The sequence below is a fragment of the Astyanax mexicanus genome, chromosome 24 (assembly GCF_023375975.1).
Source record: "Astyanax mexicanus isolate ESR-SI-001 chromosome 24, AstMex3_surface, whole genome shotgun sequence".
Taxonomy (NCBI): Eukaryota; Metazoa; Chordata; class Actinopteri; order Characiformes; family Acestrorhamphidae; genus Astyanax; species Astyanax mexicanus.
Window position 1 is genome coordinate 12,642,810 of NC_064431.1, and position 25,206 is coordinate 12,668,015.

The window sequence follows — 25,206 nt, forward strand, 5'->3', positions numbered from 1 at the left end:
TGAGATCATCAAAATGTTAGATAGAGTGAGTGTGCCTTAAAGCCTTCAGCACAGTGACTGTGCGAGGTGACAATTTAGAGAAAAATAAAGCATGAATGAATGTAGCGGATGGCTTAATAGGTTGCTAGGGGGGTTAGCATCGTTGCTAACTGGACACTTGATAAACTGCACAACAGAACAAGCGGCCATGAGCACAAAATAATTCCCATATGACTAAAGCATAAAACTAGGTGGGGCGGGGTGTTTGGCTGAAAATTAAATGCTTTTAGCTACTGACTAATTGTAAACTATATATTATTTAACATTTTCTATAAGTGATTAAGTATCTATTATTATTTATTTTTTTCCATATCTACTGTGAATTATTATATAGCTACAAGAAACTGTTCTGTAAAAATAATATGCAATTTGTCATCACCTTGGGGTAAGGAGCTGGGCCCACATACAGGCCTTTAGCATTTAAAGAGCTGAAAGCCTTTAACAATATTTTTAAATTAACCCTAAAAAGAACGTGAAAAAAGGTGGTGTATGTGTCACAACCCCTTTAAAGGCTGTGTAAATTTCCTTACAGCACTCTGTCTGTCCTTCACTTTAACTTATAAAGTTCAAATGACACATTCTGAACATCCTGAGAGCATCATTACAGGACAGTGTGTGAATGTGTGTCTGTTCATTTCACCTTATTTACAGAATATAGGAGTGCTGGATTATGACTGGAGATTAAACTACACTGCTCCAAAAAAATTAAACACCACAATAGAACTCCAAGTGAATCAAACTTTTGTGAAATCACTTAGGAAGCAACACTGATTGACAATCGATTTCACATGTTGTGCAACAGGTGGAAATTATTGGCAATTAGCAAGACACATTTGATAAAGGAGTGGTTCTGCAGGTGGTGACCACAGACCACTTCTCAGTGCATATGCTTTCTGGCTCATGTTTTGGTCAGTTTTGAATGTTGGTGGTGCTTTCAAACTCGTGGTAGCATGAGACGGACTCTAAAACCCACAGAAGCTGCTCAGATAGTGCAGCTCATCCAGGATTTCACATGTGAGCTGTGGTAAGAAGGTTTGTTGTGTGTCAGATACCAGAAGACAGGGCCACTACACCAGGAGACATGGAGGGGGCTGTAGGAGGGCAACAACCTGAGCCAGAGCCTCCATCTCCTCCTTTATGCAAGGAAGAAGGAGGAGCAGTGCAAAAGCCCTGCAAAATTATTTCCAGCAGGCCACAAACGTGCATGTGTCTGCACAAAAACTTGCAGAAACAGACTCCATGAGGGCCCGATGTCTACAAGTGGGGCTTGTGCTTACTGCCCAACACCAAGCAGGGTGACTGCCATTTGACTGAGAACACCAAGATTGGCAAACTCACCACTGGCGCCCTGTGCTCTTCATGGATGAGAGCAGGTTCACACTGAGCCCGTGTGACAGACGTGAGTCTGGAGACTCCGCAGAGAACATTCTGCTGCTGCAACATCCTCCAATATGACGTCCTGCACAGACCTTCATGTGCTCACCAGAGGTACCCTGACTACCATTAGGTACCGAGATGAGATCCTCAGTCCCATTGTGAGATCATATGCTGGTGCGGTGGGCCCTGGGTTCCTTCTGATGCAGGACAATGCTAGGCCTCATGTAGCTGAAGTGTGTCAGCAGCTCCTGCATGATGAAGCCATTGAAGCTATGGACTGACCTGCCCGTTCCCCAGACCTGAATCTAATCCAGCACATCTGGAACATCATGTCTCGTTTCATCCACTAACACCACATTGTACCACAGACTGTCCAGGAGTTGAATGAAGCTTTAATTCAGGTCTGGGAGGAGATTCCTCAGGAGAACATCTGCCGCCTCATCAGGACCAGCCCAGGTGTTGTAGGGAGATCATACAGGCACATGGAGGCCACACACACTACTGAGCCTCATTTTAACTTGTTTTAAGGACATCAAAGTTGGATCAGCCTGTAGTGTGTTTTTTCACTTTAATTTTGTGTGTGACTCCAAATCCAGGCCTCCATTGGTTAACAAAATTGATTTCCATTGATGATTTTTGTGTGATTTTGTCGTCAGCACATTCAACTTTGTACAGTTTCTTTTAAAATGTATTATTTGCTTTTGCAGCTCTGTTCCAACGATTTGCCCATTTGCATGCTGGAATGAATGTTTTATGTTCCCTAGAACCAGTTCTGACCTGATTTATAGGACAAAATGTTAATAACAGGTATACAATTGTTTTGTCATTTGTTGTATCATGATTGTTATTATCTTATTTTTAAAGTCATGTGCCCTCTTTATTAAAATAAACAACAAAAATTGAATGAGCTGCTCCCTGAATTCATCTGATTAAATTTTGAATTTGGTAACAATATTCAGAATTGGGTTAAAAGCCAATAATGCAGCGCCAGTTAACAAACTACACATTACGCTGTGCAGAACTCTTACAATACAACACTTACTTCTCATCTTCTCCACATGGAGCGAACGTGATCATGATGGAGCAGTCCTTGGCCGTCATCGCGACTCTGTACTGGAGAACCTGGAGGTCCACAGATTGGAGTCAGTAAAAACTGATCATATACACTCTTTAAATGCCTTATATTGACTTTCTCACACTCACCTTTCCAACAGCGTATTCTATGGAGCCATCATCTTCAGACGGACAGGTTTTCACCTTCTCCAGGAAACCTTCATCATATGGGCCGTCTACCTGTAGTCTGTTCCTGCCACAAAGATTTATTGTGTTAAATTCAGAGGATTTTTATCACTGGACAGTGCTTGGTAATAAAGCATGGTGCATTTGAAGCTGAGGGCATGAAGTTACCATGCATACCTCAACACCTATTGGAAATTACAGCTTCTAATATCACTGAACCTGCAGGTTTCAGCTTGTGCATTTGTGCCACCTAGTGCTCACAAAACTCCATTTCAGTAATGGTGACCTAAAAATTAACCTTTTAATGACACTTCAAAAAACAAATCTCTTTTTAACCCTCCTGTTACTTTAAAATTTACTAACGTTTATCCTCAGGCTCAATGTGGTCCCACAAATAAAATTCTCGAAAATACTCATTATTACACACATCATAAGCCACCAATATCAGCTTAAGAATTGTTATTAAAATAAAAACTTAATTGTATATAATTTCCAGTTAATATAGGTTATTTTACACTGATTGTAAAATAGGGGACCATTGTAAATCCGCAGGTCTTGCCGCTGGGGGTGGCGCCGAAGTAAACAACTTTTTTACTTTAAAAAAAAAGTAATTAGCAGCTCTAAGTCTATCCTTTTGTTCAAGTGTGGAGACAGGCCATAACAACTTCTACTTTCTGTATACTTTTGGTTGCGAGACCCTTATTAAAAAAATATATAAATAAATCATTAATGTATACGACAAATTAAGTTGCCAAAAATTACATTTCTGGATGTAGTTGCTTTGTTTTTATACTAAGGATAATTCTGAATGTATAACAATGGCCACAATAAAATGTGAGTGAAGAAATAAACAATTTGTAACAAACTGGACATTATTTATTTATACTTGTAGTTTTCAATGTTCTTAGTGTCCTTTCATGTGGGATTAATACACACTGCTTACTGAAACCAATAAAGAATTAAAATCTCTCATTCATACCACACACACACAAACACACACACACACACTACACACACACACACCTCTCTTTAGGAAACTCCTCCAGATACTGCTCCACTCTCTTGTATAGCGGGTAAACTCCTTCAATATCCAGGTTGTCCAACATCTGAACCTGTAGGATTTTCGCAAGGACAGAGTCTTTGGGCAGACCATGATTGCCTGCAAATACATACAAAGGACAGCAGCACCAGTTATGCATCAATTCTGTAATTTTTCATTTTACTGTATAATGTGTTTTCTCTAGATGTGTTTAGCCAAGAGATTACAGACAACATTTAAACCTGGAATATATCGTCACAGTTGGACAAAAAGAATTCTACTTTTTGCCATTAAAAAAAATAATAATCAGTAATCTTGGATGAAAACATCAATTAATAAATAAAAATTTACCCAAAACAAAATCTTTTTTCAGGGACACCCATGTAAATACTTATTTTATTTTGCCCAGGACTGAAATGAGCAGAGATTATAGCAGGTAAATGCTTCTGTAATATTTATTGATGCAGATACTGATAGCAGTTTCTATAATAATATTTACATTACCCCCTTATACAATAAACTAATTTCATATGAATAATAATCCAGTGATTATGCTCTTAGAAAAAAGGAAAACACAGGTCGAACTATCCCTATACTAACTTAAAAAAAACTCATAACAGAGACGCTTGAATGCTCACCGCTACGCAGTAGTTCTCTGTGAAGAGGACTGGCCTCACACACCGACCTGCTCTCAGCCAACTGCACCTTCCTGGGTTCCCCCGAGCGACTGGAGTCCCCACTGCCCAGCAGAGCGCCGCAGATCACCTGAATGAACTCGTTAAAGACTGCTTTACTGGACTGGTGCCCGTTATAAAGGCCGTTGCTGTGGTGGAAGTAGGGCCACAGGTGCTGTACCAGCTCGTTCAGGTCTGGCTGCTGCTTGGCATCGTCTTTACAGCTGTATATCAACTCTCCACCCTAAAACACAAACACAGAACGGTGTAGAACATGCTCTAACAGCAAAAAACAGGTACGCTTAAAAGGTGTCCGTCCTCAAAAAAAAAAAAACTTTTTCTAGTTCTTTGTGAAATACAATAGGTTAATCTGCTATGCCTTGCTCAGTAATTCAGATGTAAGGAACAAAATGGTTAGAATTTGTCGATGAAACAGCCAGCGAAGTACATTTGAAATAGATAGGTGTATTTTCAAAACAGTTCTGTTTACACTATTTAAAGTAAAAATCCACCCTGGCTCTGCTGCAGCTCAGCCAACAAAACCCCGGGGGGGATTTTTACTTTCTGGACCTGGACTATTCACCTCTGTGTAAGTAAGTAGATTTACATAGGATCTCCGGTGGATTGCAAAGACTGTTATTAGTGTAAAAATGTCTTTATTTTAAAACTGTTGTTTGTCTCGCTGCCTCGCAGTGCTCTTAGCCAATTAGAGGCGATATGCTAAAAATATTCATAAGCAAGAGCCGAAATCCTCAGTTCTCCCCTCTAGTCCTCCACAGGACTAAAGCAGCGATATAATGGATTACCGGAGCACTTTTTTCACAAAAAACAGCTCCCATGGCATTCATTTATTCTACAGGTGCTGGTCAACGAATTAGAATAATTTGAAATAGTGCAATCATGAAATACTTTGAATGCATTTCTTGTGCAGAAAGCAAATCAGGTGTTCACCGCACCTGTCCTACTCGTTAGACTAATCACAGAACTCGTTACCTGGAAAAAAATTTGCTCAGCTGAGCTTTCCAAAAGGCCCATTTAGGCCATTTAGGCCATTTAACTGTGACACTGTTGTTTTATTGAATTAGAATAATGAAGAAACCGTTTCATTGAATTAGAATAATTTTTATTATAATTACAATCATCACTTTCTCAGTATTTTGTGGCTGCCCCCTTGGCTTGTATGACTGCCTGAAGTCTCCGCGGCATCGATTTGACCAGCTTGTCGCAAGTTTCCGCACTCACAGCTTCCCAGGCAGTGGCGATGTTCTGCTTCAGTTGGTCCAGCGTAGTAGGCTTTCTGTCGCGAATTTTCCGCTTGACGATGGCCCAAAGGTTTTCAATGACATTGAGGTCAGGCGAGTTGGCCGGCCATGCCAAAACTTCAAGCTGTTTTTTAGTGAACCAATCTTTGGTCGACTTTGCCGCATGAGCCGGTGCAAGATCCTGTTGAAATATGAAGTCTTCTTCGCCAAACTGTTCCTCAACAGTCGGAATCAGGAACGTTTCCAGAACATCTTGATATACGGCAGCATTGACAGTCTTCTTGAGGAAGCAGAGTTTCCCTACACCTCGAGCGGACATGCATCCCCAGACCATAACGCTCTGGGGAAACTTGACGGATCTTTTCACGCACTCGTGGTTGTAGGTTTCGCCACCACGACGCCAGACACGAGGACCTTGGTCACCGAAGGAGATGCAGAAGCGTGATTCGTCACTGAAGACCACTTTCTGCCAGTCTTCAGCAGTCCACTCGCCGTGTTCTTTGGCCCACTTCAGCCGTTTCTCCATTTGTTTCTTGTTCAGCATCGGTTTTACTGCTGGAACGCGAGATTTGAAGCCGAGTTCGCGCAGACGACGGTAAGTGGTTGATCTGGAGACGACAGCGCCGGTCTGCTTGTTCCACAAGTCGGTGAGCTCGGAAGTGGACTTGAACCGGTTGCTGACTGCGATCTTTCTCAGCTGCTTGTTGTCGCGAGCAGAAGTTTTTCGGACGCCGGAACAGTTGGTGCGCTTGCTGCAGTTTTTCTTGAGAGCTTTGCAGACGGAAGACTGGCTGATGCCGAGCTGCTCAGCAATTTTAGTTTGGGTCAAGCCTTGTTGGCGAAGGGCTTGAATTTGAGCCACTATTCCGGTTGAGAGGTCGCGCTGCTTACCCATGATTGATTTTACAACTTAGAAATTCTACTCAACCCTGACTTTATACTGCACAGTGAACACTCTTCACAGAAAACAAAAATTCGAGCATTTATTCTAATTCAATGAAACGGTTTCTCCATTATTCTAATTCAATAAAACAACAGTGTCACAGTTAAATGGCCTAAATGGGCCTTTTGGAAAGCTCAGATGAGCAAATTTTTCCAGGTAACGAGTTCTGTGATTAGTCTAATGAGTAGGACAGGTGCGGTGAACACCTGATTTGCTTTCTGCACAAAAAATGCATTCAAAGAATTTCATGATTGCACTATTTCAAATTATTCTAATTCGTTGACCAGCACCTGTAGAGACCACAACTAGACATTTTACAATACATGAAAAACCGATGGAATGAGACCTTCCAAAGAATAGCTCCTCTCTCACATGCATACATATACACACACACTTGGACTGTTTTTACTACACTGTTAAAAGTATAAGTTTCTTTAAGAACCCTTAGAGAAGAACCCCTAAAGAAACTTATACTTCAACAGTGTAATGACTTGCCTGATTAAATGTAAAATGTTTAAAACAACAGAGGACAAAGATTTAACAAGAGAAAGAGCAAAAGGCATCAAGACTGAAGAACAGCAAAAAAGAAAATAAGAAATACAGAAAGACAAAAGAAAGGAAGATAGAAAAAAAAGAAAACCTGAACGAAAGACAAAAAAGGGAAGGAGAGAAAGAGAGAAACAAAAGAAAGACAAATAACATAAGAAAAACAGGCAGAAAAAGAAAGGACAAAAGAAAGAAAAAGACAAAACAAAAATAAATACAGAGATAAAAAAGACAGCAAAAGAAAAGCAGCCAGGTGAGGATTTTTTGCAGTTTTTCTACAGTTTTTTTTTTTACAGGTATTACCCAGTTTTTACTGTCAGCTGCCCTTTTTCAGACCACTGTGTGTGTAAACCCATTTATGTGCCACCTGGGGGCGCCACTAAAGCTGCTGACCAAACGGTGCCCAACCCTGTTAAAGGAGATCTACTCCCTCTGAACAGCTCAGTTCCAGCCCTGATCACAATACAGATACACAATACAAGTAGGCGTGTCTGGTAGAACTACTTCAGACACACTACAGAACATAAAGATTTCAAAATCTTTCTATTTTACAGCTCGCTAAATGAGTGCTGAGTAAGCAGATCAGTTCATTACAACATTATATAATTCAGTAATTAGGTATATGTAAAATAAATTAATAGCATTAACTTATGAACTATAAATAGCTGTTGTTCAGCCTGGTTAGCATCCGCCAGGGCGGCCGGTTGAACTTGCCGGTCTGCAGCATTACATATGAAAGCAGAAGCTCCAGCTGATGACACCATCCTCCATAACCCACCTTTCCATATAAGCCACGCCCCTCTCCTCTCTCCACGCCCCCACAACAAAAAGGTGTCAAAAAAGACTCTCAAACAAAACGGAGGAACGCAAAGGAGGGAAAGTATTGCAAAAAGAAAAAAGGAACGCTAAGCGCAAAACGCAAAGAAAAAGAGGTGAAACATATTAAGCTCACTGTTGTTAAAGAATTATATATCTATAAGTCTAATTACCTTACCTTAAATATTTTCAAGTTGTTTTGTGGTTCTTCCAGTAAGTGCTTGATTGCAACAAACATTCGCTGTTTGCTCCTAGAAACGAAAAAAAAAAAACATTTTAAAACTCTTTACATTATAAATTACATTTTTGTGCTTGCCACCCCAGAGATTAACCCATTAAAATTTTAGTTTAGGCACCTTTTAATGCAATGCTTTTCTTTATTCTTTATTTTTTTATGTTTATTGTGGGGAAAAAAAAGGTTCTCCTCCACAATCCCCTGACCCAAACCTTATCATCTGAGATGGTGATTTAGGATGAGCTGAAGCTTCACAGCGTGAAGAAAAAGCAGCATTTTTTTGTCAGCACCTCCAGGAACTCCTTCAAGAAGCTGAGAAAACTATTCCAGGTGACTCTCCCTCATATGAAGACAGAGATTAAAATCTGCAGATCTGTCCTCAAAAAAATTGTGCTACTTTAGAAGAATCTTAAGTATACTCTGGTTTGTTTAATGCTTTGTTTACAGAATACCACGTGTTCATGTATAGCTTTAATGTAGTCATTATTAACAATATTTTACTATGTCAAAATATATATTTTGGAAAAGAAAAAACATTAAATGAGAAGAGGTGTCTCTTAAACTTTGACTAGTACTGTATATTTATATTTTATTTTTGTATTTGGGCTATAAAGTATTCACATTTATAGCATCACAAAGTTTGATTTGATTTTGGGGTCATGTCAGCGTCTGCACTGAGAGAGAGTGAGAGTGAGAGAGAGTGAGAGAGTGAGTGAGTAAGTGAGTGACAGAGAGAGAGAGAGACGAGATGAGATTACTACACTGTTGAATAATAGCAGCCTGACTAAAGTCCATTCATTGATTGTTTGAGGGACGAAGCGCTCCATCATAAAACTGCAGACAGAGAGAGGTGAGTCAGCTGATACAGAACTGAGCAGCTTTGTCTGGAACAAAGTGCGATTAAAGCCGGAAGAAACTGACATAATAAATTAATGGATCATTTCTAACACACGCGGCTTTGTTCTGCCCATCTGTAATCTATTATTGACACTTCCAGTGCACACAGTGTTTAAGAACGATTGGATTTTTTTGTAACTTTGTATTTGATAAATGCTTTAAGGTAATCAAGATCATTAAATGTAGGTCTGTTTCATAATGGTTCTTGTGCAGTAATATAACTACTGTAGGGTAATATTTTTACAGGGCTTTCATGGGTCAATGTTAACACACTAGTGCATGCGATTCATCTGGAAACTCGTTATAAGTTTTTGTTCGTGGGTTCCTTTTTTTTTTTTCGTTCCAGACCCACATGATGTGACTTTGGCACTTTACTTTAACTTACCCTGAGAAGAGATCCAACGGACAATACCTGCTGAGTCTGTTCCACTTCCCGTTTGCTAACTACACATGGGGAAAAAAATGAGGAAAAAGTTAATCTATAGCTGAATTCTGATTTATCTCATTTCACAGTGCATTCACCGCAAATGCCCCACCCACTGCAGTCACAAGTTAGTTGTTTACTTCAAATTAAGTATATTTAAATCACGAGTCCTGAGTTTTCCTTTCAGTACGCTGCATTCCACCCAATCATCCAACACAAACCAGCATTGCTTCTTCTCAGACGCATCTGTAAAACTCTCAAACATGAGAACTGTTCAGATGAACTAGGTTATTTAGCCCTGCAGACCTGTTAGACAGTGAAAACCTCTTGACAAAATAACTCAAGCTCAGTCAGTGCCACAGATGCTCAATGGGATTTAGGTCAGGACCATTAAAACACAAATATTTCTTGATCTACACCATTCCACTGTAGCTCTGGCTGTATGTTTATGGTCATTGTCTTGCTGGAAGGTGAATCTCCTTCCCAATCTCCAAGTCTTTTGCAGCCTCCAACAGATTTTCCTTCAGGATAGCCCTGTATTTGGCTAAATTCATCTTCCCAATAACTCTGACCACCTTCCCTGTCCCTTTCACAGTTGGCCTTCCCAAGTGTATTTGTACTAAAACAAATTTTTCAGACTATAAGTGCACTGGATTATTAGGGGCACTATTAATAAACGTCTATGTTCTGGTCTATTTTCATACATAGATTATAAGGCGTATTAAACGGCACTAGTAAGAATGCATACATCAAAGTGAGAAAGGGTGTCGCCATGTTTCCTTTCCAATAGTGATGCTGGGGGGACGCCTAAGTAAACAAAACTGTAAATAAAAGAAAAACGTTCTTTTAATGTCAAACAAGCACTGAATGTTACTCCACACAGACCTCTCTCCTGAACACTGTTTATTTGGGTGTGTAAAGTGCTTCCATTTATTAACAGTAAGCTTAGAATTAGCAGCAAAGCCAGCCCTGGTGAGCAGTGCTAGCTCCCTTATACTCTGTAATTCATCGAAGTGGCTTTACTGCTCCTTATAACCTGACCAGCAGAATTCATACATAAGGCATGCTGATGATTTTTAGGAAAATTAAAGAATTTTAGGTGCGCCTCCAAAAAATACAGTACACAGCGCTGGACTCTAAACTAATTAAGTGACTTTTGAAGGCAATTGATTGCACTATATTTTATTTAGGGGTTTCAGAGTAAAGAGGGTTGAATTTTTTTTGCAAGTCACACTTTTCTAAACCATGTATTATTTTTGTTCAACTTAATTATGCGCTAAGAAAATACAATTACGTTTGTGGTTGTACATTGACACAATGTGAAAACATTTAAGGGGTATGAACACTGTAAATAGACAAAGACTATGAAAAATGGTGGTTGTCATAATATTCTCACTGGAAAGTGTAGCAGCATAATGACGCAATAAAGGGCAATGAACATTGAATTACTAATTGTCAATAATGTAATTAATGTGACAGGTCTGCTTTCAAAAAGAATAGAACTCACCTTAAAATGTTGATGCATACAAAATCTGCAAACTTTCCGTTTGCATTCCTTAGTAACATGTCTCGAAAAGGGTAGAAAACCACATTTTGGCTGCCAGAAACAAAAGAGAGAGTAAAATTATACATTTAGTTTAATAACCATAAACTGGATGGTGGTGTTTACTTACTGGAGTCAATAAAGTTAGTCCTCCCAGGACATTACATCTGGGATTACGCAACATTATACCACAGATCAAAATGAGCAAAGTTACAACCTGCGCAGGTCATTTAAAAAAGTCAGTCATTGTGTAAAGCATAGAGTGTAATAAAGCTTCGCAATATGATGTTATGACACTGTAAAGAAAGTTCATTATCTTATACAGTATTATTTTCTGTGTCTTACCTTAATTTCTACACACAGTGGAGGCCGGTGGTCTCCAAAGTGGCATGGCGAGAGGTGGGTGAGGTTGGGAAGGCACAGGCCGCAGCCACTGAAAGTGTCCATGACTTTGTCACAACGCAATTCTAGAAGAGAAATATAGTATTAAATAAAGTGGGAATTAAAGAGCACAGAGCAGTGTGTACAATATACACCAACATGCCAAAAGCCATAGTACAAGAGGAGCTGTGTGTGGGGTGGGGGTGGGTGGCGAGACGAAAGAAAAGAGAAGAAAGTGATGAAACAAGACTTTAATATATTATATATAAAAATGCAAAACTGCAGGTGAATTAGAAAAAAATTAAGTAATCATCTTGTAATGGAGGTCAGTTAATTTGTTAACTATTAAAGTATTAAACGACAAAGTAGACAAATTGTTCTATGAACCTCATAAACCTCAACAGGTAAGGGGAAAAATCAGGGGTACGAGTTGTCCAGCAGACTATGGCACTACGCCACTGCTTAACATCAGCACCCAGAGTGCAAGAGAGCACAATTTGCCTTGTTTTCTCTGAAAGGGTAGCTGGAAGTCTCTCCTCACATCACACCCAAGGTGGTGTCAGTCAGCACAAGGCGTCTGTTAGCTGATGTAACAGAGTTGGGATGCTGTGCTTTCCTCAGTGATGCTGAATCAGCAGCAATTAGAAAAGAGGCAGTGGCTGACTCCACGTGATGTCCTAGTGTTGGGGAATTACTAGTGATAGAGAAAGTCCTAATGAGCGGGTTGAGCAACTGGCCTTCCAAATTGGGGAGAAAATTAGAAAGAAAAAGGAAAAAAGTAGGGTCAAAAGGGCAGACACAATGGGGCCGCCAGGGAAGACCATGTAAACTTTTGGCAGTAGAAATAAGAAAAACAGACATTTCAGATACGCGTTGCAATTGAGCATAAACACGTCTTCATCGCGGGTCATGCGTACCCCTTCACACAGCACTTGATGCAGACAGTATAAACCAGTCTTTACACTTGACCTGCAGTGCTGTTTGTAATAGTGCAATGTTCATTAAGATGTTTCTCAACAAATTTCACTCATTCAAACAACTTTGAATTGTAGTGAAAAAGGTCAGTTTTAACTGTCTACTTACTAAACAAATGTTGGTTTTAAATCGGGCTCATTATAACAGTTAATGGGACAGGCGGGATCAGGCTTGTACAGAACATGGGTGATTTTTTTGGGCCCAACTCCAGTGTGTGTGTACAGCAGCTCACTTGCTTTCAAAGCAGAGGGGAAGGGGAGGACAGCAATCAAGGCTGATACAAGGTTTCTGCAGGAGATGCAAACGTGAATAGAGTATAGAGGGTGGGTGTTAGTATTATAGTTTGGCGCTGCCTGGCGCCATAATGTTCAAACATTTGTTTTGGTTACCTGTGCAGAAGTTTAACATCTGACAAAAAACTGAATCTCACAAGATCTCATAGCAAAAGATCTCGCAACACCCCTATTGTCGAATCTCTTGCATTGAACAAGGATGTGATTTCTGCCAGAGGCATTTATCTGTTGACACAGACAATTGTAGCCAGACACCGCCAACTGCACTTACACTAGCTTTTGAAAAACTGCTGTGAAGATTTGATATTCAGCCATGATTAATGGACTGATAATAGATGACTAGATTTAGATAAAAATAAAAAAAAATGTTCAGAGCATTTTTAAAAGGGCTTTTACAGCAACACTTACGTCACAAACCACATTGCTCAATTCACATTATGCTCAACTTGTAACTTTTTGACTTACAAGCTTATATCAATGTGGGGGAGGGATCTATATCTTCAGTGTGAATGAACTTGTAAATGAACTCTGAGATGACCCACATGCTCACGTCCAAATCTACCTGAATCATGTGAATCATGTGTGCATCTCATATCAACTAGGGCCGTAACCCAAACGATTCCAACCTGCTACCTAGTGCCCTGCCTGAACCAAAGTTCAAGACCAAACAGACAGCGTTTTTTGGTGCACATACACTATCCAGTTAGGCTTGGGATTAATTCGTGTTTTTATTAGTGTTAAAAATAAGGACCAAGTAAACAACTGGAAATGTTTTTCCTGCCAAACATGTAAAAAGACAGAATAATTCATACAAAACAAAAATATACAGTTGTGGTCAAAAGTTTACATACACTTGTAAAAAAACATAATGTTATGGCTGTCTTGAGTTTTCAATAAGTTCTACAACTCTTATTTTTCTGTGATAGAGTGATCGGAACACATACATGTTTGTCACAAAAAACAGTCATAAAATTTGGTTCTTTCATAAATTTATTATGGGTCTGCTGAAAATGTCACCAAATCTGCTGGGTCAAAAATATACATACAGCAACATTAGTATTTGGTTACATGTCCCTTGGCCATTTTCACGGCAACTAGGCGCTTTTGGTAGCCATCCACAAGCTCCTGGCAAGCTTCAGGTCGAATGTTTGACCACTCTTCTTGACAGAATTGGTGCAGTTCAGCTAAATGTGATGGTTTTCTTGCATGAACCCGTTTCTTTAGCACTGTCCACATGTTCTCAATGGGGTTTAAGTCAGGACTTTGGGAAGGCCATTCTAAAACCTTAATTCTAGCCTGGTTTAGCCATTCCTTTACCACTTTTGATGTGTGTTTTGGGTCATTGTCTTGTTGGAACACCCAACTGCGCCCAAGACCCAACCTTCGGGCTGATGGTTTTAAGTTTTCCTGCAGAATTTGGAGGTAATCCTCCTTCTTCATTATCCCATTTACTTTCTGCAAAGAACCAGTTCCACTGGCAGCAAAACATCCCCAGAGCATAATACTACCACCACCATGCTTGACAGTAGGCATGGTGTTCCTGGGATTAAAGGCCTCACCTTTTCTCCTCCAAACATATTGCTGGGTGTTGTGGCCAAACAGCTCAATTTTTGTTTCGTCTGACCAGAGAACTTTCCTCCAGAAGGTTTTATCTTTGTCCATGTGATCAGCAGCAAACTTCAGCCGAGTCTTAAGGTGCCTTTTCTGGAGCAAGGGCTTCTTTCTTGCACGGCAGCCTCTCAGTCCATGGCGATGTAAAACACGCTTGACTGTGGAGACTGACACCTGTGTTCCATCAGCTTCCAAATCCTTGCAGACCTGCTTCTTGGTGATTCTTGGTTGACTCTTGACCATCCTGACCAATCTCCTCTCGGCAGCATGTGATAGCTTGCGTTTTCTTCCTGATCGTGGCAGTGACACAACTGTTCCATGCACTTTATACTTGCGTATAATTGTCTGCACAGTTGCTCTTGGGACCTGTAGCTGCTTTGAAATGGCTCCAAGTGACTTCCCTGACTTGTTCAAGTCAATAATTCGCTTTTTCAGATCCACACTGAGTTCCTTTGACTTTCCCATTGTAGCTTTTGTAGCTGAGTCTAATCACTGGGTCAAATGAGCCCTATTTAAATGGGCTCATGAGAAGTCAACAGCTGTAGTCAATCAGAATCACTTACAAGAAGTGAAGAGGCCATGACATGAAGCTAATTTGATTGACACAACTCGCTACATCACCAAAATTGACAAATTTTGTTGCTGTATGTATATTTTTGACCCAGCAGATTTGGTGACATTTTCAGCAGACCCATAATAAATTTATGAAAGAACCAAATTGTATGACTGTTTTTTGTGACAAACATGTATGTGTTCCGATCACTCTATCACAGAAAAATAAGAGTTGTAGAACTTATTGAAAACTCAAGACAGCCATAACATTATGTTTTTTTACAAGTGTATGTAAACTTTTGACCACAACTGTATATATATATAATTTATCTAATGAAAGAAAGCAGGCAGGTTTTTTTTATGCCTTACTCACATAACTTAAACATTACATGTTAAGCATTACTTATCACACTTGTTTTGGTTTCCTACCTGTTCAAAAATTGTCTGTTTTCCAACTTAAATATTTGGGCTGTACAAGGATAAGATAGTAATCGAACAGTTTTAGCATCTGAGCCTTGGGTTTTCTCGCCACTCATCAAGCTTGTTCGTCCAGGCCTGATCCAGAACCTCCGTTCGAGGTAAGGTTTGTACCTCCGGACAAAAGGGTTGGAAAAAAACACTGCAGGCAGTGCATTTATTTTAAGCTATAAACATGTTCTTAGTCCGAAAATCACAGAGAGAACAGAACCAATCCAGTCGCTGTCCATGTTTCAGGCTCATTCTGAACAGGCTATGCTAATGTAAACAAAAAACAGACTCGCTGTGTGACGTCAGCGTGTTCAGAAAGCTTCGTTTTCCCCATCCACACGGCTCCACTGGTAGCGGAGTTTTTAAAAAAAAGCTCAGTTTTGTGTGAACAGAAGGCCAAAACGGAGACAAAAAAAAAATTCAGATGTGTGTGGACAGGGCCTTAGTATTTGTTCGTTTAGCTCAAGACTGGCTAAACACGTCAACTGATTAGCACTTCTGAGGTACATTTATTATTGAAATAGCACTACTAATGGAAATTCATTATTAACAAAAAATAGGTCTGCGGATGTGAATTTATTGTTTTTAGTTGATATGATATAAAAAGGTTACATTTTAAACAAATGTTACATTTTAGTTTCATAATTGCCTTGTCCTTGAAAGGTATCGTCAGTGCTGTAACCAGCCAATCAGAGCTTTTAGAGAGAGAGTTTATTTGGACTGTTTCTCAAACCTCAGGGGTAAACAGGGTCACAAATATGCTTGATAAACTACACTGCTAAAAAAAAAGGGAACACTAATAACACATCCTAGATCTTAATGAATAAAATATTCCAGTTGAAATCTTTATTACATAGTGGAATGCGTTGGTCTGGATTTGGAATCAAAGTGGAAAATTAAATGGCAGGCCAATCTTACTTCAGTGAAAATTCCTCAAGACAAGTTTAAATGAGGCTCAGTTGTGTGTGTGGCCTCAGTGTGCCTGTATGACCTCCCTACAACACCTGGGTGACCTGGATTAAAGCATCAGTCAACACCTGGACAGTCTGTGGTGTTGGTGTTGGGCTGTAAGCACAAGCCCCACTTGTGGACGTTGAGCCCTCCTACCACTCTCATGTTTCTGACAGTTTGAGCACAAACATGGATATTAGTGGCCTGCTAGAGGTAATTTTGCAGGGCTCTTCCACTGCTCCTCCTGAGGAGGAGGTAGTGGTCCTGCTGCTGGGTTGATGTTGGCCCCCTCCATGTCTCCTGGTGAACTGGCCTGTCTCCTGGCATCTGCTCCATGCTCTGGACACTGTGCTGACAGACTCGCATTGATGTGCCATCCTGAATGAGCTGCACTATCTGAGCAGCTTCTGTGGGCACCTCATCCTACCTCTAGGGTGAAAGCACTCACCAAATGCAAAAGTGACCAAAAAATCAGCCAGAAAGGAAGAAAAAAAGGAAAATGTCTGTGGTCACCACCTGCAGAACTACTACTTTATAGGAGCTCTCTTGCTAATTGCCTCTCATTTCTACCTGTTGTCTGTTCCATGTGCACAACAGCAGGTGAAATTGATTCACAATTAGTGTTGCTTCCTACCTATACAGGTTGATTTCACAGAAGTGTGGTTGACATGGAGTTACATTGTGCTGTTTAAGTTTTCCCTTAATTTTTTTGAGCAGTGTATATATAAACAACTTGACAGTACATTAAACCCAAGTCAAGTCAAAGTAAAAGCCTTACCTGGTCGTTCCTGCTGTACCTTTAAAGACAGCTGCCTGACAAAGTCTAGCGGGAGTTTGACGACTTCCTGTGAAAATGCAAATCACCACATTTCAGCACATTCCTCAGGTCACTCCATGATCAAGATCTGCTATAGTATCTACTTTACTTTTCTTTATTCCAAAAAGGCCTGGAAGATGAAAATACTAAAACCAACTCACTCCACTGTGTACATATTTCTCCCCGAGTAAGGGCTTCATGACATTCCTGTTGTACTCCACTATGTTAAGAATGTGCTGAAAAGCTTGTTCTGTCGTCTGTGAAAAAAAAAAAAAAAAAAAAAAAAAAACACCATGCGTTCTTTACAAGGTTTATGACTCAAAGTTCTCAAAAGCATGAGCTGGTGCACATGATCAGCAGTGACTGTGATGACACATGGAATGGAAATGCTTTGAAAAAAGGTTAAATATACTGTTTATAACAGAGAGACCAGAAATGGCCATCAGATTATACCCGCTGCGTGTTCTCTGCATCTTCTGACGGATACTTCAAAAGGCGAAGGACTCTGGAGTGCTAAAAGACAAAAAAAAAAAAAAGTGTATTTTTAATTATCAAGAAACAAAAATTAGTATCCACATAGTTAATTAAAACTCTAAAGCTTACATAGGGCTGAGAAATAGTTTACTATGACTATAATAAAAAAAAAATGAAAAAATGATTTATGTTTATTACAGGACTGAGTATTAAATACATTTTTCAACCATTTGCATTGACTGGGGGTGTTCTTTGAAGTTTTTAAGGAATTATGTTATATTGATCGAAATTAAGAAATACAGTGTTGCTGTTCTCTCGCTCAGTTTATGCTCAGCTTGGTCTCTGCCACTAAAAAAAACACACACAAACACAACAGATTATATAATTACTCCCTAAATATTATCACATTCAAATATAAATTACACATTCAGCAGCTAAAGTGATAGTGGAAGCTAGGAACGAGAGCCATACCCAGAAGAAGCAGCCATAATCAGCAGAATAGTCGATAACACTAATCAACTAATCAAAACGATAATCAACAAATTAGTCTTTTGTTTTTGCATGTTTGGCATGCTTATATTTTTTAGATTATTAAACAAATGAGACAAATATATATATATATATATATATATATATATATATATATATATATATATATATATATATATATATATATATATATATGTAAAGCATATATATATATATAAATATATATATATATATATATATATATATATATATATATATATATATATATATGTATGTAAAGCATATATATATAAATATATATATATATAAATATATATATATATATATATATATTTATATATAAAACCTTTTTCCAGAAGGTCACAAAAGAATCCAGAACAACATTTAAAGAAATGCAGGTCTTTAAGGTCACTGTTGGTAACTCAATAATAAGAAAGAGACTGGTCGAAAATGGTCTCCATAGGAGAGTTCAAAGGCAAAAAACACAGCTGCCCAAAAAGAACACAACAACCCATCTCACATTTACCAAAAAACAACTTGACGATCCCCAGGATTATGGGTAAACAGTCTTTAGACTGACGTGCATCATGCTGCATGTAAAACATGGTGATGGTAGTGTGATAATCTGGGGCTGCTTTGCTGCTTCATGCCCAGGACTTGCTGTAATAGATGGGACCAGGAATTCTGCTGTTTAACAGACAATCCTGAAAGAGGGCAAACACTTTTTCACACAGGGCTAGATTGGTTTAGATAGTTTTTCTTTTAATAAATAAAATTCTTATTTAAAAGTGTTTTTTATATATACTCAGGTTATCTTTGTCTGATATTAAAGTTTGATAATCTAAAACATATCAGTATGATAAAGCAAAAACAAAAGAAATCTGTAAGGGGCAAATAATTTTTCACAACACTGTATATACACACAGACACATTTAAATGTATGTCTTAGCAGATCCTTTATTACAACCCCGTAAAACTATTTTCTACAGGTGCAAAGGTGTGTGTATTCTTTGCAAACCGCCACGGTATGGGGTCACGGTTTGGTACGCAGTTTGTAAGAGAGTTGTGGAACCAATGAACGTAACTCGGAAAGAGTAGCTGTAGCACTGTTGCTATTAGCAACTCGCTACTCACTTAGCCCATAGCCTGTGCTGAAGCTTAGCTCTGAGCACATGGGCTACTGGAAACAGTGCACCGGGAGGGCACGCAGGGTCTGGCGCTCCTACTGTCTCTTTCTTGCTCGCTCACACTCATTTGTGCTGTCTCTCGTTCTCTCTCTCTCATACACGCACTCGAGCTCCCTCTCTGTCTTTCTCTATCGTTCGCTCACTCACTCGCGCACTCTCTCTCTTTTGCTCACTTGTACTTTCCTTCTGTCTCTGTCTTTTGCTCATATGCGCACTCTCTCTCTCTCTGTCTCTCTCTCTGTCTGTCTCTCTCTCTCACTCGCCCTCTCTCTGTCTCTCTCTCTCACAGATTTAAGTGATTGACACCACTAATATAATTTAATTTTAACAATCCAATGCTGATATTACTTAAAAAGAACTCAAAACACTAAAATGCATCCAGTAATATGCCTATGAAAAAAATATTTGTAGTTTGAGTAGTTAAAGTAATGCTGTTTTAATAAATTGTCTTAATAAAGCCTCGTCCATCCCCCCCAAAAAAACATGGTTGTAATGAAGATTTATTGTTATTATGAAGTTAATAAAGTTGAGGCTATACAGAATTTCCCTTTTTTTTTTTTCTCCCCACCAACCGAAAATGTACACAACCATGGGGTTTATACCGAGGTGTGAACCGAACCGTGAATTATCTGTACCGTTACACCCCTAATATTTTCTCATCAAGTTTGAAACTCAGAGAGAAGACAATGCTTTGATCAGATAAGGTGTTCATTTGTACATCTTCCGCAAACAAAACATAGACTCTCTCTAAATCTACTCTAAACCACAGACTAATTTTCTGACCGCTAGACAGTTATATAAGGGAAAAACATGAAATAAAATAGGCAAATATTGATACTGGACATCCAAATCTGATACAAATGACAGAGTCAAATACATACAATGGTGTTTTAGGGCCATACAAAAAAAAATAAAAAGATGTAATATTAGGAGAATAAAGAAGTAACATTACGAGAATAAAGATGTAATATTACGAGAATAAAGAAGTAGTAATAAGAGAATAAAGACGTAATATTGCGAGAATAAAGACGTAGTATTACAAGCATAAAGTCGTACTATTTTAAGGGAAACGTAGTTCTAGTAGTTTAGTGAGCGAATGGGTTGCCGTTTAAGAGCAAAGCACTGAAAAGGGCCTTTTCCATTCATTATCTGTTACAGGGCTAATCGACATTTATCTATTATTTATTATCTACATTTATAACCTGCAGATTATTAATGTAGTGTTACAGATAATACAGTGTCCAGATTTTCCCATGGCGGCGTAGCCGAGCCTTCAGCCCCCCTGCCGCGAGAATCATCCCGTGTGGGGCGAGCGTACGCTGCTGCGCGGACATTTCCTGCCTTTTAGTTTGGTAAATTCCAGTCATTAATAAAGGAAATAAACATTTCACTGATGCAGGGTGACTGTGTGTGTTAAACCATATCAAGATCAAATATACTGTGAAGTATATATGATATGCACGTCAATTATCTCAACAATGTGGAATTGTGTTTATTAATTTCTTATTTTCAACAAAAATATAATGTAAAGTATAATTTTTTATAAATATACAATTATACAACTTAGGTCCAACTGTACACTGTAAAAATTAGGAAATAAAGATAATATAAAAATTATATAATGCAGTGTGTGACACTTGTCTATAAATTGGTCATATAGAGCTGCTTTAAATCTGTAACACTATAAAATTAAAACAGCTGGCTTAAAATAATAATATTACAATGTTTTAAGATGTTTATTTGAATGGGCAGTTTATAATATAATTTGAATAGATTTGAATCCATTTATTCCAATACCTAAAAATGTGCTTTAGAAGTGACCAAATGTAATTGTAAGATTTAGATGTAGACATTAATATCAAGAAATTTCACTAAAGACAGTTATCCTGTTCGTACAACTAATTTGTATGTCTAATATAAATTACACTTGAATGCACCCAGAAACAAACTGTACATAAACAGTGTAATCACAGATACTGTTTCTTGTGCATATTTTAGTGATACGGCGGAACCAAGATCTTTAAGCTTCCCATATGGTCACCTTTCACAGGTATATAATGATGGAATATATACCTGATAAAATAGACTAAAAATCTGCACAGTGTCAAATCACAGTGTCCTGCTGAAGAAACATGTCACATGCCTCATATAAAAGACATCAAATTTGTTAAAGTTATATTTTCTGAATTATGTGTTTATTTAATTACGTTACCAGGATTAAAATGGGGTGCATTTCCTTGGAGGCTGACTGAGTGTCTAATACTAAAATTATTACATGGTTGTGTGCATGTGAGTCAGTTTGTTCTTAACCCTCTTTAGCATGATTCTTGTATATATTTTATATAACCCCTGCTAAGGCATAACTGGCATGTGGTCTAACTGCATATTGTTGCTGAGGCAACTATTTAAAAATCACTATTTTAGTAAGTAAATTTAAGAAATCGCCACAGATATGAACAGTAGTAATAGTCCAAAAAGTGGTTTAGGGGAAACACCATGTCAAAAAGAAAAAACAAAAGACATTTGAAAATTAAGAGGAGAAGTGATGAAGCAGCATTTTGTTCTTACAAAGCAAAAAAAAGGGGAACAAATGAACACGGTGAACATCCGTTAATGTTAATGCATGCATAAATTCAAACTATTTTATTTACTCAGTTTTTACTGACGATTACTTTTAGTCTGTTTACTTTTTTTTTTACTTTTTTAATTTTTTTTATTTTTGTATTGCTGTGCCAATTTTACTATTATTATAAATAACTTTTACTACAATAGCCTTTAATGATATTTTATTTATTTTCTTATTTACGAATCAGACAGACAGATGATATATTTGTACTCATTACAATGATATCATTTTATTTTAAAGTTGGACACTGACAGTCATTTCCACTGTCGCAAAACTAACAGGTTGCTACACTGGACTGATACACTAGATAGATTTTTGGTCTATTATTTAACATAATCACACCCTTATTTCTGTTTTAAAGTGGAAATCCACCAAAATGTCTGAATGATTATGTAATATTTAAGGTGTAAACAAAGCCATTCATACACTCGATTCTAGAGAAACGCAAGTCAGAATTGACAAAATAAACAGGGTTTAAGCCTAGTTGTAGACTATTTTCCTTTTAAAAAACTTGATTAAAAAGGCTGTGTAGCCCAAGACTAGGTTTCATTCCTATATGCGACACTGTACCTATGTGTTTATGAATGAACTGTCCGATGTATTAGATCCTGTTGTACCATAGTTTTGCTCTAAACTAGCTTTAGAACATCTCATATCATTACAGTGGTGGAGACTGAGAGACTTGCCATTACATTACCATAATCGAAATTACATATTAACCTCAGAAAACATGTGCAGGTGCACTGGATGTTTGTAGCTTGTGCTTTGGGTGGCAAATAACATGACTTTATTTGCATTGTACTCGCAGCAACTCCTGGCCCCATTCACCACCGGTGTAAAGAAATCTAAATAGATATATCTCACTGCAGTAAGCTGTTCCACACCCACCCCAGTCAGGATCAGTGGTAATATCAGCACCACTGAATTATACAGCAAGTTTAAAAACCTGCAGAAGTCCCCTTTAACTCACTCCCATGAGGAAAGCAGGCCTGGCCCAAGAACAGCTCAAAGAATGTCAAAGTCAGAGAACATGTGACTGTGTTAGAGCACAATGGTGTGGGAGTGTGTGTGTGTGTGTGTGTGTGTGTGTCAACAGCAAACATATGGACAAGCCCTAACAGGATTTGGGAAGAACAAGGTGAAAGGCAAGCTAAATAGGGAGGCATCTTATTCATTTTTTAGTAATAAAGTCAGTTTTAGTAATTTATCATTATTTACTGTAACATTTAGTTGACTCCTATTAGAATATTTACGCATGGCTCTACCTTTAATATGTTATCCTATTGCTGTTCAAAGCTGTAACAGATGCCAATAGACGAATATACAGAATATATACAAGCAGCTTGTCGAAATTTAAAATAACATTAATATATTAAGCTGAGGTATGATACTGAAAGATTTCAGGTTTCTAGGAAACTGATGGCAGTTGCCATTTACTTTTTTTTTTACAGCTGTGCTACAACTATTGCTACAACTGTGCAATTACCTTTTTACTGCAATGGTCTTCATTGTTAATATTTATTTTAATATTTACTAATCATTCAGACAAATAAACAGACAGACAAAGACAGATAGGCAGGCAGATTTAACATAAGATATATTCATAAAAACATTCATTTTAAAAGCTACACACTGACGCAATACAAACAGGTTACACTGATAAAAGTTGTATTACACATTTGTTTGTCAGATATTCAACAAAATCATACCCTTTTTCTGTTTTAAAGAAACACACCAGTTTTCCAAAATGTCTGAATAATAATGTACTATGTAAGATGACATTCAAACGGTCCATTCTAGACAAACTTAAGTTAGAATTGACAAAACAGGGTTTAAGCCTAGTCATACACTATATTTTCATTATTATGGAAATAAAAATTACAAAAAATACAAAATACCGTGTAAGTTAGTCCAAGACTAGGCTTAATCACTGTTAACCACTGTCTGGGACACTACAACTATGTGTTAGGTAGTTGTACAAATACACAATAAGTATAACTCATATAACATAGCATTATTATTTTTTTCTATATTTATTCAGTGGATAGCTGTATGTACTATGTGAGATAGGAATATGCTGGACAGAGCTATCCAGTTCATATATACACATTAGTGTTTATTATGATAACTGATAGAGATAAGTTACCCAACTACCACTTTAAATGTAGTTAAAGTAACTTGGTTCAATTACATTATAATTTAAAACTGGCTAACTGCCTGCCTTTTAACTGGAACTGTCCGTGCCTCCTTAAATGCTGCAGCACTTATATTGAAACTGCTGTACCATTTAAGGTAGAACGGAAAGTTCGAAGCCAACTTCGCCCACAAGTTAAACTACATTTTAAATAACCTTCCAATCTTATTTAAACGCCCTTTAAATGTTCGGATACCAGTATAATTGAATAAAAACCTGTTTTCGCTTGTTTTGACTCGCTTTTAGTTAGCGGGAGGCGCGGTCCGTGTCGTCAGCTAGTGTTAGATTATCTGTAAAGTAAAGATGAGACAGCTAGCTTTACCGCTTCGCTTATGCTAAGCTAAGCCTAGCTAATGCTAAAAACCCAGCGATTTTAAAAGTGAACAGCTGTTTCTGTAGGTTTTTGGTCACTTAATTAAAGTAACTGAAGAAATCCAACCCAGAAGGCTAGTTCTGTTCGGCTGTGTGGCTCGCCGGCGTGTTTAGCTGGGTAAGTCCAGTAAGATAGCTAGCTAGCTAACTAGTCAGGACTCTTACCTGGACGTGAGAAACAACGAGGCTCTTGTTCCCCTCTCCGTGGTATTTCCAGTCATTTTCGTCCATTTTATCCAGTGCCATAACACGTCAAGAACCGCAGAACTGTCGTTTTTCCTTCTCTCTTGCCCTGGCTATTCCAGAATTAGCAAACTAGGCCGACTTCAAACTTCCAGACTAGCTAAAACCAGCGCTCCGCCTGACACACTGAGGAAACGCGGCTCCAGCCCTGGCCACATTACTGACCGCGACCCGATCCTGCTCTCCTATTGGCTGTGGTGTTCTCAGCTCGGGTGGTGATTGGACGTTTCCTTGGCGTTAATATCAATTCGACCCATGCTCCCTATGCAGTGCACTGAAATAGGAGGTAGTGCACTTTAATAGTAGCGAAATGGTGAATTAATAACTCACTAGAAGTACATATATATGTGCGTATGTGTTACTCTACATACAATCTTAATAATATGTAGTGTACTTTAATGATATGTAGTGCACATTAATGGTATGAAGTGCACTTTTTTAGTATGTAGTGCACTTCAATGGTATGTAGTGCACTTTAAAGAAATGTAGGGCACTTTAATGATATGTAGGGCACTTTAATGATATATAGTGCACTCTTA

General features: G+C 38.3%; 1 protein-coding gene across 2 annotated transcripts in view; it reads right to left on the reverse strand.

Moving 5' to 3' along the window:
• The window catches only part of ippk (inositol 1,3,4,5,6-pentakisphosphate 2-kinase), a 30,451-nt gene extending 5,636 nt beyond the window's left edge, over positions 1–24,815 (reverse strand). The window contains exons 1-12 of one of the 2 annotated variants that reach the window (XM_022682395.2): positions 24,590–24,815; positions 17,536–17,595; positions 17,244–17,339; positions 17,044–17,110; positions 11,380–11,501; positions 10,999–11,088; positions 9,453–9,511; positions 8,114–8,186; positions 4,333–4,612; positions 3,679–3,814; positions 2,620–2,716; positions 2,459–2,538 (exon numbers count right to left, since the gene is read on the reverse strand). In XM_022682395.2, the coding sequence (XP_022538116.1) occupies positions 2,459–2,538; positions 2,620–2,716; positions 3,679–3,814; positions 4,333–4,612; positions 8,114–8,186; positions 9,453–9,511; positions 10,999–11,088; positions 11,380–11,501; positions 17,044–17,110; positions 17,244–17,339; positions 17,536–17,595; positions 24,590–24,670 (1,241 nt within the window). In that variant the 5' untranslated portion in view covers positions 24,671–24,815. Of the gene's footprint in view, positions 1–2,458; positions 2,539–2,619; positions 2,723–3,678; positions 3,815–4,332; positions 4,613–8,113; positions 8,187–9,452; positions 9,512–10,998; positions 11,089–11,379; positions 11,502–17,043; positions 17,111–17,243; positions 17,340–17,535; positions 17,596–24,589 lie in introns of both variants that reach the window. The other variant, XM_022682394.2, reaches the window with a different exon arrangement.
• Between the last annotated feature and the right edge of the window lie 391 nt (positions 24,816–25,206).